We start from the raw sequence: 16,332 nt of genomic DNA, 5'->3' as shown, positions 1-16,332 counted from the left end.
AAAAAAAAAAAAAAAAAAAGGAAATTTGGAAATTTTGGAACTGAAAATACAATATATGAAATGAAGAATTATTTGGAGAGTTTAAAAGCAGTCTGGACACAACAGAAGGTAGGATGAGCAAACTGGAAAACCAGCTCATGGAAAATATTCATGCCAGGGCTTAGAGAAAAATGGAAAAGAATGAGGAAAAAGGCAAAGAGACATGTGGAACATAGTGAAAATGCTTAATGTATGTGTAACTGGAGTTCCAGAAGAGGAAGGGAGAGAAAATGGAGCAGAAGCAATAGCTGAAGAGATAACTGAGAGTTTCCCAAAACTGATGAAAGATATCAACCCCCGGATTCAGGAAGCTCAGTGAACCCTAAGCAGAACGAATACCACACAAAACAATAAAACAACAAAAACAAAACAATCTAGTACATTATAGTCAAACTGTTGAAAACGAAAAACACAAACATCTTGGCTGGGTGCAGTGGCTCATGCCTGTAATCCCAGCACTTTGGGAGCCTGAGGTGGGCAGATCACCTGAGGTCAGGAGTTCGAGACCAGCCTGGCCAACATGGTGAAACCTGGTCTCTACAAAAGTACAAAAATTAGCCAGGCATGATGGTGGGTTCCTGTAATCCCAGCTACTCAGGAGGCTGAGGCAGAAGAATCACTTGAACCTGGGAGGTGGAGGTTGCAGTGAGCTGAGACTGCGCCATTGCACTCCAGCCTGGGTGAGAGAGCAAGACTCCGTCTCAAAAGAAAAACAACAAAAAACTCTTAAAAGAAGCCAGAGAAAAAATGCTTAACATTCAGAAGAACAACACTGATGGCTGACTTTCCCAGAAACCACAGAAGCTAGAAGATAATGAATGACGTCTTTGAAGTGCTGGAAGGAAAAAGGTTGCCAACCTGGAACTCTATACCCAACAAAAATATTCATCACAATTTTTTGTTTGTTTGTTTGTTTTGAGACAGAGTCTTGCTCTGTCACCCAGGCTGGAGTGCAATGGTGCAAACTCTGCTCACTGCAACCTCCGCCTCCTGGGTTCAAGCGATTCTCCTACCTCAACCTCCCCAGTAGCTGGGATTACAGGCGCCTGCCACCTCACCCAGGTAATTTTTTGTATTTTTGGTAGAGACAGGGTTTCACCATGTTGACCAGGCTGGTCTTGATCTCCGGACCTTGTGATCTGCTGGCCTCGCCTCCCAAAGTGCTGGGATTACAGGCGTGAGCCGCTGCACCCAGGCTTCGTCACAAATTAGGGCTATATAAAGCATATTGTCATGCAAACAAAACCAGGAAAATTCATTGCCAAATGACAAGAAGTACTAAAAGCCCCTTCAGGTGAAAGAAAAAGTATCCCAGATGGGAGCGCAGAACTGAAGAAAGGAGTAAAAAACACCAGAACGTGTCTGGGCACAGGAGCCATGCCTGTGATCCCAGCACTGTGGGAGAATGAGGAGGGAAGATGGTTTGAGGCCAGGAGTGTGACACCGACATAGCAAGATTTCATCTCTACAAAAAAAAAATTAGTTTTTATTTTATTGATTGATTGAGACAAGGTCTCACTGTCACCCAGGCTGGAGTGTAGTGGTTTGATCTCAGCTCACTGCAACCTCTGCCTCCTGGGTTCAAGTGATTCTCGTGCCTCAGCCTCCTGAGAAGCTGAGATTACAGGTACCCACCACATCCGGCTAATGTATTTTATTTTTGGTAGAGGCAAGGTTTTGCCATGTTGCCCAAGCTGGTCTGGAACCCCTGGCCTCAAGTGATCTGCCCACCTCGGCCTCACAAAATGCTGGGATTGCAGGCATGAGCCACCGTGCTTGGCCTATAAATGTTTTTTAAAATTAGCTGGGTGCGATGGCTCATGCCTGTAGTTTCGGCCACTTGGGAGGCTGAGGTGGGAGGATCACTTGAGCCCAGGAGGTCAAGGCTGCTGTGAGCCATGGTTGCACTGCTGCACTCCAGCCTGGATGACAGAGCAAGGCAGTCTCTTATATAAAAAAAAAGAAAGAAAAAGCACCAGAAAGGGCAACTGTGTGAGTAATAGTAAAGAATCTTGATTGTTTAAAGTGGCAATTATAATTTTGGGGATTTTAAAACCTAAATAGAAGCAAAACATATGTCACTATTAGCATTGGGGTAGATGAGAGTTAACTTTTTCGTGTGGTTCTGGTTCTTTATAGTCACATGAATGATGACTAAAAATAGTAAAATAAAGTAGTGTGATTCAAAGGCTCAATGAGGAGAAGAAATGGAATAATACTTGATGCAGTTTGGATCTGTGTCCTCACCCAAATCTCATGTTGAACCCTGATCCGCAACGTGTCCCCACCCAAATCTCATGTTGAACTGTGATCCGCAATGTTGGGCATGGTGCCTGGTGGGACCCTTCGTGAATGATTTAGCTCCCTCCCCTTGGTGCTGTCCTCATGATAGAGACAAGATCTGGTCAATCAAAAGCATGTGGCACCTCCCCCATGACCCTCTGTCTTGCTCCTGCTCCCGCCGTGTGAGACACTTGCTCCCTCTTTGACTTCTGCCATGATTGGAAGCTCCCTACGGTCTCCCTAGAAGCTGATGCCACCATGCTTCCTGTATAGCCTGCAGAACCATGAGCCAGTTAAACCTCTTTTCTCATAAATTATCCAGTTTCAGGTATTTCTTTATAGCTGTGCAAGAATGGCCTGATACAATACTTGATTAATTTGAAAGAAGGCAAGAAAGGAGGAATAAGAACAAAAAGCATAAAGGACAAATAAAAAACAAGACGATAGCCTTACACCAGCCACATCAATAATTACATTATTAAAAATGAACAAAACACATGCCCTGTTTTTAAAAACTATTTTTTGGCTGGGTACAGTGGCTCACACCTGTAATCCCAGCACTTTGGGAGGCTGAGGTGGGAGGATCACTTGGGGCCAAGAGTTTGAGTCCTACCTGGGCAACATAGCAAGACCCCGTCTCTTAAAAAATTAAATAATTAGTTGGGTTTGGTAGTGCACACCAATGATCCAAGCTACTTGGGAGGCTGAGGCAGGAGACTAACTGAGCCCAAGAGTTTGAGGTTACAGTGAGCTATGATTGTGCCACTGTACTCTAGCCTGGGTGATGGAGCAAGACCCTATCTCTACAAAAGAAAGAAAAGAAAAGAAAAAGATGAATCAGCAAACACCGAAAAGGAAGTCAGTATAGCAGTCTTAATATCAAAGTAAACTTTGGGAAGTATTACTCAGAGGGACTGGCATAATGATAACTAGTCAATTCAGTAGTAAAATATAACAATCCTAAATGTGTATTGCTTCTAACAGCTCAGATTTTTTTTTTTTTTGGAGAGGAGTCTCCGTTGCCCAGGCCGGAGTGCAATGACGCGATCTTGGCTCACTGCAAGCTCTGCCTCCCTGGTTCAAGCAATTCTCCTGCCTCAGCCTCCCAAGTACCTGAAGTACCTGGGAATACAGGCATGTGCCACCACCCTGGCTAATTTTTTTGTATTTTTAGTAGAGACAGGATTTCACCATGTTGGCCAAGATGGTCTCGATCTCCTGACCTCGTGATCCACCCACCTTGGCCTCCCAAAGTGCTGGGATTACAGGTGGGAACCATTGCTCCTGGCAACAGCTCAGTTTTAAAATACATGAAGTAAAAGTTGGCAGAACTAAAAAAAGAGATAAGTTCACAATTACAATTGGGGGTTTTAAAACACTTCCCTCTCAGTAATTGATAGAACAGCAAACAAAATCTCAATAAGGATACAGAAGATTTGAACACAGTTTTCAAATGTTAAATTCACCTTGAATTCCTGGAAATAAACACATCTGGTCACAAGCTGCTATTCTTTTTCTGTATTATTGGATTTAGTTTGCTAATGTTTTGTTTGAATCTTGCATCTGTGTTCGTTGAGATACTGGCCTGCAACAGCACAATTAATCCAATTTGAACATTGCACCAAACAAGTGCAGGATATTCCAAAAGGACAGGAAACATTTACCAAAATAGACCAACCAGGGCCATAATTCAGTTCAACAAATGTCAAAGGATTGAAATCAGAGAGTATACTCTCTGACCTTACCAAACTAGAATTATAAATCAGTAACAAGACACTAGAATATCCCCCAAATGCTTGCAAATCAAATAGTATCACAAGTCAAACAATAATTCACTATGGAAATGATAAACATTTTTTTTTTTTTTTTGAGACAGAGTCTTACTCTGTCAGCCAGGCTGGAGTGCAGTGGCGCGATCTCTGCTCACTGCAACCTCTGCCTTCTGGGTTCAAGTGATTCTCCTGCCACAACCTCCTGAGTAGCTGGGACTACAGGTGCCCACCACCACACCCAGCTAATTTTTGTATTTTTAGTAGAGACAGGGTTTCACCATATTGGCCAGGCTGGTCTTGAACTCCTGACCTCATGATCCGCCTGCCTCGGCCTCTGAAAGTGCTAGGATTACAGGTGTGAGCCACAGTGCCTGGCCAAAATATTTTTAACTGAATAATAATGAAAAAAAATGCTGTATCAAAACTTTTAGGCCACATCTAAAGCAATATTTAAGGGAAACTTAGAGCTCTAGTTCCGTATTAGGAGAGAAGAAGGGTTCTAAATTTCTTTCTTTTTTTTTTTTTTTTTTGAGACGGAGACTCGCTCTGTCGCCCAGGCTGGAGTGCAGTGGCCGGATCTCAGCTCACTGCAAGCTCTGCCTCCCGGGTTCACGCCATTCTCCTGCCTCAGCCTCCTGAGTAGCTGGGACTACAGGCGCCCGCCACCTCGCCCGGCTAGTTGTTTTTGTATTTTTTAGTAGAGACGGGGTTTCACCGGGTTGGGCAGGATGGTCTTGATCTCCTGACCTCGTGATCCGCCTGTCTTGGCCTCCCAAAGTGCTGAGATTACAGGCTTGAGCCACCGCGCCCAGCAGGTTCTAAATTTCTTTGTCAAGAAGAAAAAGAATAGCAAATTAAGGCTGGGCGCCGTGGCTCAAGCCTGTAATCCCAGCACTTTGGGAGGCCGAGACGGGTGGATCACGAGGTCAGGAGATCGAGACCATCCTGGCTAACACGGTGAAACCTCGTCTCTACTAAAAATACAAAAACTAGCCGGGCGAGGTGGCGGGCGCCTGTAGTCCCAGCTACTCGGGAGGCTGAGGCAGAAGAATGGCGTAAATCCGGGAGGCGGAGTTTGCAGTGAGCTGAGATCCCGCCACTGCACTCCAGCCCAGGTGACAGAGCAAGACTCCGCCTAAAAAAAAAAAAAAGAATAGCAAATTAAGCCCAAAGGAAGTAAGAGAAGGAAAATAAAGAATAGATATCAGGCTGAGTGTGGTGGCTCATGTCTGTAATCCCAGCACTTTGGGAGGCCGAGGTGGGTGAATCACTTGAAGTCAGGAGTTCGAGACCAGCCTGGCCAACATGGTGAAACCCTGTCTCTACTAAAAATACAAAAATTAATCGGGTGTGGTGGTGGGTGCTTGTAATCCCAGCTACTCAGGAGGCTGAGGCAGAATTGTTTGAACCGGGGAGGCAGAGGTTGTAGTGAGCTGAGATCGTGCCATTGCACTCCAGCCTGGGCGACAAGAGGGAGACTCCGTCTGAAAATAAAAAGAAGAGCTATCATTGAAGTAGAAAGCAGACATACAAAAATGAACAATGGAGCTGGCATGGTGGTGCACACCTGTAATCCCAGCACTTTGGGAGGTTAAGGTGAGAGGATTGCTTGAGGCCAAGGAGTTTAAGGTTACAGTAAGCTATGATTGCACCACTGCATTCCAGCCTGGGCAAACTCCAAAACCGAAAATGAACAATGCCCAAAGCCAGTGTGTTGAAAAGATTAATAAAACTGATATAACTCCTATGAAAAGTGATCAACAGATACTGGATAGATAAGATGATTATACACAACTGCATGCAAATACATTTGACAAATTGGAGGAAATGGGAAAATTCCTGGAAAACAGAATTTATCAAAGCTGAAGCAAACAGGAAGAGTTCAATAATTGTATGATCTGCTGAGAAAATTGAATTAATAACTTTAAAACCTTCCCACAGAGAAAGCTTCAGGGTGAGTGCCTTCACTAGTGAATTATGTCCAGTTTTAACAGAAGAAAATGACGCCAACGTTACACATATCTTCCAAATACTAGAAGAAAGGAACAGTCTCCAGCCTATCTGAGCTGGCATAGTCTTGATCCTAGAGCCTGACACGGCATTACAAGAAAGGAAATTATCACTCAGCAGAAATGCACAACTATTAAAGTAAATACCAGCAAATCGAATCCAGTGATACAGAGGAAGAACCGTGCAGCATGGTCTGCAGTCTCGTTCCGGGAACTCAAGGTTAAGTGAGTGGAATCAATGTGTGTAATTCACCACATTAGCCGAATAAAGGAGAGAACCTGCTATATCACCTCAATAAATGCAGAAAACACTTTAGATAAAATTCAGTAGCCTTCATGATAAAAATCCGCAAACTGGAGTATAAAAAAATGTTCTGAATCTGACAAAAAGTATCTACAAAAAAAAAAAAATAGTTAACCTCCTGATTAATCGTGAAATCATGGTGACTTAGCCTCTGAGCATGGGAACGATACACAGATGCTCATCGCTACCACTTATATTCAGAGTTGGCTGGAGATCCCGGCCTGGGTTGTGTGTGCAGGGCTGCACTTGAGAGCTCTTGCCTTGCTCATGTTTGTGTCAGGAACCTTCCTTGCCCCCCTCCTCCCCAAGTCCCACCTCTTGTCCCAAGCTGTGCAATACAGTGATAGATGAAAGGGGCCAGGCCCTGTGCTCATGCCTATAATATCAGCACTTTGGGAGGCTGACGTGGGTGAGTCTCTTGAGCCCAGGAGCTCAAGACCAGCCTGGGAAACGTGGCAAGACCCTGTCTTTACTAAAGAAAAAAAAGAAGAAAATGAATGGAAAGGAATAAGTAAAAGTGTTATTATTTGTAGGTGACATGATTATGCATGTAGAACATTCAAAAGAATATAGAAACCATTAGATTTTTAACAGGAGAATTTACCAAACACATTGGCTATAGAGCCAGTGTACAAAGCGGGCTTTTGTATACAAAAGTAAATTGTATGTCTATAAATAACAGTTTCATTTTATAGGATATCAAATGCCTAGGAATAAATTAAACAAAAAATATGTAAAGACTGCTACACAGAAAACTATAAAATATTGCTGAGAGAAATTAAAGAAAATGCTAATAAATGCAGGGATATACTATGTTCATGGAAAAGAAGACTCACAGTTGTTAAGATGTGAATCTCCCTAAGTTGATATGTTGGGTCAGCACAATTCCTATTAAAATCCCAGCAGAGGGGTGTGTGTGTGTGTGCATGTGCGTGCGCGTGTGTGTGAGTAAATTGACTAACTCCTAATTGGAGATGCAAAGGATCTAGGATAGTGATCTAAGGGCACCTGGGGATTTGTGTTAATCAGGTATGGTAGGACACACAGACACAGAAATAACTCATAAAGGGAAGAAGTTTATTATACTCACCGATTTCTAGAAATAGGAGGCCTACCATCCCATACAGAGCTACATGGGAAGCACCAGGGTCAGTCAGGAGGCAGAGGGAGAGAGGGAGATGCAGGCTGGAGCCTTGTTTGGTTTCTGTCTGGGGGAATGGGCAAGGCAGGGTAAGCTGGTTAGGATTGTGTGATTTGAATAATTTCAGCAGGCTCTGGGGCATAGGAGCTGTGTCTAGTTGTATGGCCCAGGGGTGATTAGGGGAGGAGGATACTGGCCGTAGTGTGAGAACCTGTGGAGGAGGTGGAGGGAGTATGAGCTCTGGATGGGTTGGCTTACATATGAAAGGTGCAAAGGTGAATCCAATTGCTATCTCTAGGAACTGGGAGAAGTTCCTCCAGGGTCATTGAGACCCCCTGATGTCAGGGCATCCGAAACCAGGAAATAAAAGCCAGGGTTCATACAGATGGCTAAGGTGATCTTGGGAAGGAAGGAGAAAGCTGGGGGACTGATAATACGCAGGTATCAAGGCTTGTAGTGCTGCAGTCATGGAGACGCTGTGGTGTTGATGCAGGGTAGACAAGCCGTATGGCCAGTGAGGCACTACAAAGCCACCTCTGCAACTCAGTGAGAGACGGATGGCCTTTTCAATATATAGTGCTGAGTGACTGGATATTTACATGGAGGAAAAAAGTCAGTTGTGGCCAGGCGCGGTGGTTCACACCTGTAATCCCAGCACTTTGGGAGGCCGAGGCGGGTGGATCACCTGAGGTCAGGAAGTTGAGACCAGCCTGGCCAACATGGCAAAACCCAGTCTCTACTAAAAATACAAAAATCAGCCTGGTGTAGTGATGAGTGCCTGTAATCCCAGCTACTCAGGAGGCTGAGGCAGGAGAATCGCTTGAACCCAGGAGGCGGAGGTTGCAGCGAGCTGAGATCACACCACTGCGCTCCAGCCTGGGTGACAGAGCGAGACTCCATTCCCCTTTCCCAAAAAAGTGAATCTTGACCCCTAATTCTGACCAAGCACAAAAATTAATTTGAGAGGAATCATAAATCTTTGGAAAATGGACAATATCTGCTGAAGCCAAGCAGGTGAACACCCTGTGGTCCAGAAGCCCCCCTCAGGGCATGCCCAACAGAAATGAGAACTTAAGTCACCAAAACCAGAAGCCTCCCCCAGGGCACGCCCAACAGAAATGAGAACTTAAGTCACCAAAAGACACATATAAGAGCCATCAGATCACCACTGTTCAGCAGGTCCAAACTGGAACCTGCAGGATGGACATGTGGCTTAGTGGTGCCGTGGAGTACTATGCACAACAAACGAGCAAATCCTCCTCCAGGCAGCAGTGCAGGCCACGTCTAGTGAAGAAAGCCAAACACAAGCATAGGATCCCACATATACGAAGCTCTAGAGCAATAAAACGTGTGGTGATTGAGGGCAGAGCGTGGTCTCTGGGAGTTACAACTAGGGGATGGCCAAAGGCTCATTCGAGGGTGCTGGGAACATGCAATGACTGAGTGGCGACGTGGGATGTACGTACATAAAGTTCATCGAGCTGTATACGTATTTGCACTTTACATAAGGCTTAAAACGTTTTTGAAAATAATCTGGACACACCACAATTTCATCACATTCTAACACAGAGTAAGTGACAGCCGGATACAATTTCATCACATTCTAACACAGAGTAAGTGACAGCCGGATACAATTTCATCACATTCTAACACAGAGTAAGTGACAGCCTGATACGTTTGTAAACAAAAAAACAGTACAGTTGAGGTTTGGATCCTTTTCTGAAATGCACTTGAAGTGCAGTCTTTTGAAAATTATATCTATACCAATTCAATATCCAGATGGTATTGTGATGAAGACTCAGGAAGCAGCAAACTTGAGCCCTCCAAAGATGCGTTGTCCCCTGTCTGCCTGCTTGAAGCCAACTGCCAGTCCGTTTGGTTCACGGCTGGTTTCTTGCAGTCTTTGACACTACCATGAAAAGATTCTGGAATGTTTCCTGGTACAATGGCTATTTAGGACAGGTGTGATTCTCCTGCAGTGGAAGCGTGCTCTGAGGGGACAGAGGAAGGGCCAAGGGCAGGTGGCCATGCAGCCGACTTGGCGTGGTGCAGTGAGGCCAGAGACCTCCACTCTTCCTCGAGCTTAGGGGAGGGCTCCAGTCCGGCATGAATGACTGCAGTGTTTTCTCAGATGCAATTCTGTACCGTCGCAGCTGGATGTCACTGAATGTCCTATTTTAGGGGGTTCTCGCCAGCTTTGATAGCACTGCTTCTCAGTTATTCTTTTGGAAGTTGGCCTTTTCCTTGCAAGAACACCTGATTCCTGGCAAAGCGTTCCGTTTTTAGGACAGATTGCGAGACTGCCTGTTTCCATGTAATGATCTTTATGCTTTTTTTTTTTTTTGAGACGGAGTCTCGCTCTGTTGCCCAGGCTGGAGTGCAGTGGCATGATCTCGGCTCACTGCAACCTCCGCCTCCCAGGTTACTCCATTCTCCTGCCTCAGCCTCCCGAGTAGCTGGGACTACAGGCGCCTACCACCACGCCTGGCTGATTTTTTGTATTTTTAGTAGAGACGGGGTTTCTCCATATTAGCCAGGATGGTCTCCATCTCCTGACCTCGTGATCTGCCCGCCTTGGCCTCCCAAAGTGCTGGGATTACAGGCGTGAGCCACCACGCCCGGCCCTTTATGCTTTTTTATTTAATTACTGTTACCAAATGGACTTTAAGGCCTTCCTGGTGTTTATGAGAATGAAACTATGTGATGTTAATTTTTCCTAAGATATATAGACTGTAAATCACAAATAAATCGTGGAAGGTGTTGTTTCCAGTAAGAAATTATTTTAGTAATGACAGCCGGTGAAATTCCCTCAACGATCACAGTACTGTCAGTCAAATGTAGTGGGTTGAGCAGCAAACACCCGCCCCAAACATAGGTCTCCATCCTGATCCTCAGAGCTGTGGATGTGACCCTTTGGAAAAAGGGTCTTGCAGATGCGATGAAGGATCTCCAAATGAGGTCCTCCTGCATTGTCCAGATGGGTCCTAAGTCCAATCACACGTGTCCTTCTAAGAGGCAGACGAGGAAGAGACACAGACACAGAGAAGGCCACACAGATGGTGGCAGAGACTGGAGCGATGCGGCCACAAGCCAAGAGACAGCTAGAGCCACCAGGAGCAGAAGAGGCTGGAGGGACCCTCCCCGGAGCCACTGGAGAGCGCCAGGCCGTGCTGATGCCTTGATCTCCGACCTTTGGCCTCCAGAGCTGCAAGAGAGTGGACCGGGTTGTTCTGAGCCTCGCACTTTGGTGCTTTGTTATGGCAGTGACAGGAAAATAGAGCAGTAAGAAAAAACTGAAGTGTGTCACAGGCAGCTTCAGAAAATGCAGGTTGTAAGGGGACCATCCACAGCTGTGGCTTTGCCCTGGGCCCGTGGCGTTTATTCTGATGGGGTCATTAACACTGAGTCCTGCTTATGTCCATTCTAAGTTATTTTTCTAGGGAAAAAAATACAGAGTTTCTATACAGAGATAAATATTTATTTATTTATTTATTTTTTTTATTTTATTTTTTTTTTTTTGAGACGGAGTCTCGCTCTGTCCCCCAGGCTGGAGTGCAGTGGCCGGATCTCAGCTCACTGCAAGCTCTGCCTCCCGGGTTCCCGCCATTCTCCTGCCTCAGCCTCCCGGAGTAGCTGGGACTATAGGCGCCCGCTACCTCGCCCGGCTAGTTTTTTGTATTTTTTAGTAGAGACGGGGTTTCACCGGGTTAGCCAGGATGGTCTCGATCTCCTGACCTCGTGATCCGCCCGTCTCGGCCTCCCAAAGTGCTGGGATTACAGGCTTGAGCCACCGCGCCCGGCCTAGAGATAAATATTTAACATGTAGGTCTGAATTAAATAAAAATGGCTAAAATATGTGATAATTCAAAATTTTAATTTTCATGTTTGTATAGGAAGAATAGAAACCATGAAAGAATATATTCTCAAAAGAGTTGTTTTGGCCGGGCGCGGTGGCTCACGCCTGTAATCCCAGCACTTTGAGAAGCCGAGGCAGGTGGATCACGAGGTCAGGAGATTGAGACCATCCTGGCTAATGCTGTGAAACCCCGTCTCTACTAAAAATACAAAAAATTAGCCGGGCATGGTGGCGGGCGCCTATAGTCCCAGCTACTCAGGAGGCCGAGGCAGGAGAATGATGTGAACCTGGGAGGTGGAGCTTGTAGTGAGCCGAGATCACGCCGCTGCACTCCTGCCTGGGCGACAGAGCAAGACTCCGTCTCAAAAAAAAAAAAAAAACAAAAAAGTTGTTTTGGGCCAGGCAGGGTGGCTCACGCCTATAATCCCATCACTTTTGGAGGCCAAGGTGGGAGGAACGCTTGAGCCCAGGAGTTCAAGACCAGCCTGGGCAACATCGCAAAACCTCATCTTGTTTTTTTTAAAAAAAAACACAAACAAACAAACTGTTTTAAATAAAATAATCGAAAAACTCATTTCCTTGCTCTCCTTTTCCAGTCTAGAATGTGTGGAGCATTTGCTCTGTTGGGCGTGATGATGTGGGAACCAGGCGCTGTCAGGGTGAGAAGGGTGGCCTGGGGGACGGTGTGGTGGGGAAGAGAAGTCTCCTGTTACCTGACTCACGGAGGAGAGCCAGGGGCACAGTGTGGCTGGCAGAGGACAGACCAGGAAGAGCTTGGGTTTTCCTCCTCAGGAGCCGCTCGAGTGATGTGTGGCGGGGACGTGCGTGTCCGAATGCGGCCAGCTGGTCAGAGGTGCTGCCGTGCCAAGCTAGGCCTCTTGGTTTTTCTGTGTCTTGGCCACACAGACATGCTCATTTCACAAAATGGGTGCTCCTGGCAGATGCTGAGTTTCCTGTTAGAGCTGCCTTTTGAGATATCCTTGTCATGGGGGTGTGCCTGGTGCCCCCAGAGCCTCAGTAGACCCTCCCTGCCTGGCAAGTGGGGACTACTGGTCAGGAGGGCAGGTGCTTATCCCACTTGCCAGAATTTTTCTTCAGGAAGTGGCAGAGGGCTGCAGAGACCCATCTGTAGGAGCCTCACTGAAGTGTCCACAAGGGTGAAAACACAGAAACAAGTGTTCAGCAGTAGTGCCTGTTTAATAAATTATGCTGTGTTCAAACATCCGAAAGCTGTGTAGTTAAACATCCTGGCATTGAAAGGTGGTCACAGTATGTGGAAGGGAAGATATCCAGCACAGCAGCAAGTACATCGTAACCCCAGGGTGAGCAGCCCTCGGCAGGTGCGCGCACCAGGCTTCAGGGGGAGTCTCCTGGAGGGTCCCGCGGACGAGGCTGCTCTGGGCTCTCTGGGTGGCCCATGCCCAAGTCTGACGTGCCTGTATCTGGGCCTGAGTAGCATAACGGCATTGGGGGCGCTGGGGCCCCCCAGGTTTTTGAGGCTGGCCCCAGAGCATGCACCGTGGAGATGGTGGTGTGGAGTTCCTACCGCTGAGTGATGTTGGTTCTCAGGGTTGGGGGAACAGAACTTGATTAAACGGGTCTGGCTGCTTCTCTTGCATCCAGCAATTAGAGCCCAGGGCTTTGAGTTGCACCCATGTCTCCCGTTTTCCCCGCACACTTCTGGACCCGTGTTACTCTGCGGTGTTTGTTTCTTATCTGCCTCTATGGAGGCGTCTGATCTGACACCATGCCTGGGGCCTGCTACCCACGGATGCTCAGTGGGGTCTGAGGGCTGGAAGGAGGGTCCTACAGGGACCGGGCACTGTGTTTGACTTTGGCCGTTCTTACCCCTTGCCTCCTGCCTTTGGCCTGGGGGCTCTTGGTCTGTCGTCAGTGGAGCGATGGCCCTTGGCCTGGATGGAAACATCTAAGAGCTGGGGCTCCTGAGCTCCCTGGGGCTCAGCCTTGCTGTCACTATCCCTGCCAGGCAGTGGGCAGGACAGTCTATGCAGATGGTGGGGGAGCCTGGCCTGCTCAGCCCCCACTGGTGACCCCAGTGTTGACCAGCCCCCCGTGGGTCACGGTGGGAGACAGCCCGTCCTGGCTGCTGGGCTGCGCGGTGCAGCCCTGGTCTGTGGGCCGCGGGGTGGCACATCCCAGGCCCTGCTGACGCCTCAGGGGTCTCTCTCTTTCAGTGAATGAGTTCACGGTGATCAGGAAGAAGTTCAAGTGCCCCTACTGCAGCTTCTCGGCCATGCACCAGTGCATCCTCAAGCGCCACATGCGCTCGCACACGGGAGAGCGTCCCTACCCCTGCGAGATCTGCGGGAAGAAGTTCACGCGGCGCGAGCACATGAAGCGGCACACACTGGTGAGTGCGGGGAGGGTCTGCGCGCCGCGCGCTGTGTGTGGCCACGATGTCTGGGCAGGCGGGTCCCAATGGAGGTGCAGACCGCCCCGGACCCCAGACGGGTCCACTCTGCGCGGCGCGGGGAAGACAGCAGGGCAGGGAGAGCCGCCCAGCTTAGCACATGGCCCCTGCCTGCTCCGCCCTGGCCTCCTGGGCGTGGGTGGGCCACATGGCCCCTGCGAAGGCTTCTGCCCGCCCTGCCCACCTGCTGGCCCCCAAGGCAGCCAGGCCTCAGCAAGCTCAGCTCGCTCTGCTTGGAGCCCCCAACCCTCAGCCACCGCTGTGTCCCCCGCCCCCGCCCTGCCTCGGGACGCCCACCGCGCCCATCCTGGAGCTCAGCACCGGCAGGTCGTTGTCAGGTAGCAGGTGTGGAGTGGATGGATTTGCTTGGGGAGGAAATAGTAGAAAAGGCAGCCTGGGAACAGGGAGGCAGATTTGCAAAAAAGGCCTGATGAGGGCATCTCAGGTGGGTGAGATGACCCAGTGAGGCGGGCGGGGCACAGGCAGCCCAGAGCAGGGGCAGCCCCAAGGGTTCAGGGAGTCCTGGGACGCCCGCCCCGAGGCGCAGGGTGCAGGGGGCTCACGGCACGCAGTTGTGTGAGGAGAGTCAGTGGAGGCGGCCCCGGGCTCCGGGCTGAGGTGGGTCGGCTGTCGGGGCGGGAGAGGCGCGGGAGCACCGCTGCCAGTTTAGGAATCGCAGGAGGGTCAGTAGGTTCCAGAGTGGGACCAGCAGGAGACGAGCTCCAAGGGGAGACCCACGGGGGGGCGGGGCCTTATGGGGAGACCCCCCGGGGGGCGGGGCCTTATGGGGAGACCCACGGGGGGCGGGGCCGAGCACCAGGGGTCAGGTTCTGTTGGTTTTTGCTTTTCCAGCGCAGTGGTGGATACTCATTTGGGGTAAGGACCCCTGTGGGAGCTCCCTGAGGTCAAGCTGCAGAGCTAGAGTGGCACCCGGGACCTGGTCTGCCTGTGTCTGCCTGGCCAGCTGTGAGCGAAGGGCCACTCCAGGCCCTCAGATGCCACCTAGGATGTGTCCTGAAGTGGATGTGGAGCTGGGCTCTGGCCTTCCTTGATGCCCCCACACTTGCCTTTGCGAGGTGGAGGACAGCAGAGAAGGAACAGTCCTGGGAGGGGACCCTGGACCACAGGGCAGGTCTGCAGGGTCAGAAGCAGAGCCACATCCACAGGTCTGCAGGGTCAGAAGCACAGCCACAGAGGCTCCGGCCTTGTTTTCCATAGCTGTGGATGTGCTTCTGCTCACACAGGTCACAGGGCTCATCTTACAAACCACTTATAAAAAGCGGGGTAGAGGCTGGGCGCGGTGGGTCAAGCCTGTAATCCCAGCACTTTGGGAGGCCAAGACGGGCGGACCACGAGGTCAGGAGATCGAGACCATCCTGGCTAACACGGTGAAACCCCGTCTCTACTAAAAAAATACAAAAAACTAGCCAGGCGAGGTGGCAGGCGCCTGTAGTCCTAGCTACTCGGGAGGCTGAGGCAGGAGAATGACGTAAACCTGGGAGGCGGAGCTTGCAGTGAGCTGAGATCTGGCCACTGCACTCCAGCCTGGGCGACAGAGCCAGACTCCGTCTCAAAAAAAAAAAAAAAGAAAGCGGGGTAGGTAGCTGCACCATGCCGACATGTTTCCTATTCAGAGAAAATCGCATCTTGTTTTTTAAACTGATAGGTGCTAACATATTTTAACAACATGGATTGCAACATCTTTTTTTAGCAAATCCATATTAACCTGTCAGTAAGCGTTTTGATCCTGTCTGAGGTTCAGTGTGGCCTGCCTGTTCCTTCTAGTTGGATAGAATTAGGGTTTTTGTTTTTGTTTTTGTTTTGGAGACAGGGTTTCATTGTTGCCTAGGCTGCAGTGCAGTGGCATGATCACAGCTCACTACAACTTTGACCTCCCAGGCTCAAGCGATCCTCCCACCTCAGCCTCCTGAGTAGCTGGGACTACAGGTATGCCACCACCGTGCCCAGCTGATTTTTGCGTTTTGTGGTGATGGGATTTTGCTATGCTGCCCAGGCTAGTCCCGAACTACTGGCCTCAAGTGAGCCACCTGCCTCTGCTTCTCAAAGTGCTGGGATTACAGGTATGAGCCACTGTGTCCAACCAGGGCTGGGATTTTTATCCTGGGGTTTCATGATTGGGCTTCAGGGGATCATAATTCCCTGGAAACATGGAAAGCTGTGTGGTGGTGCCTGTAATCCTAGCACTTCGGGAGGCTGGGGCAGGAAGATAGCTTGAGGCCAGGAGTTCGAGAAGAGCCTGGGCAAAATAGCGAGACTGTCTCTACAAAAAATAAAATAAAATAAAAAATCAGAGCCGGGCGCGGTGGCTCAAGCCTGTAATCCCAGCACTTTGGGAGGCTGAGGCGGGCGGATCACGAGGTCAGGAGATCGAGACCATCCTGGCTAACATGGTGAAACCCCGTCTCTACTAAAAATACAAAAAACTAGCCGGGCGAGGTGGCGGGCGCCTGTAGTCCCAGCTACTCCGGAGGCTGAG

General features: G+C 49.0%; 1 protein-coding gene across 1 annotated transcript in view; it reads left to right on the top strand.

The window, feature by feature from the left end:
• Positions 1-16,332, top strand: part of ZBTB46 (zinc finger and BTB domain containing 46) — a 50,169-nt gene that overhangs the window by 27,503 nt on the left and 6,334 nt on the right. The window contains exon 3 of the mRNA XM_023183303.2: positions 13,600-13,775. Within this exon, the coding sequence (XP_023039071.1) occupies positions 13,600-13,775 (176 nt within the window). The remainder of the gene's footprint in view (positions 1-13,599; positions 13,776-16,332) is intronic.

Source organism: Piliocolobus tephrosceles, chromosome 20 (assembly GCF_002776525.5).
Source record: "Piliocolobus tephrosceles isolate RC106 chromosome 20, ASM277652v3, whole genome shotgun sequence".
NCBI classification, from domain to species: Eukaryota; Metazoa; Chordata; class Mammalia; order Primates; family Cercopithecidae; genus Piliocolobus; species Piliocolobus tephrosceles.
This window is presented reverse-complemented; position numbering and strand designations above follow the sequence as displayed.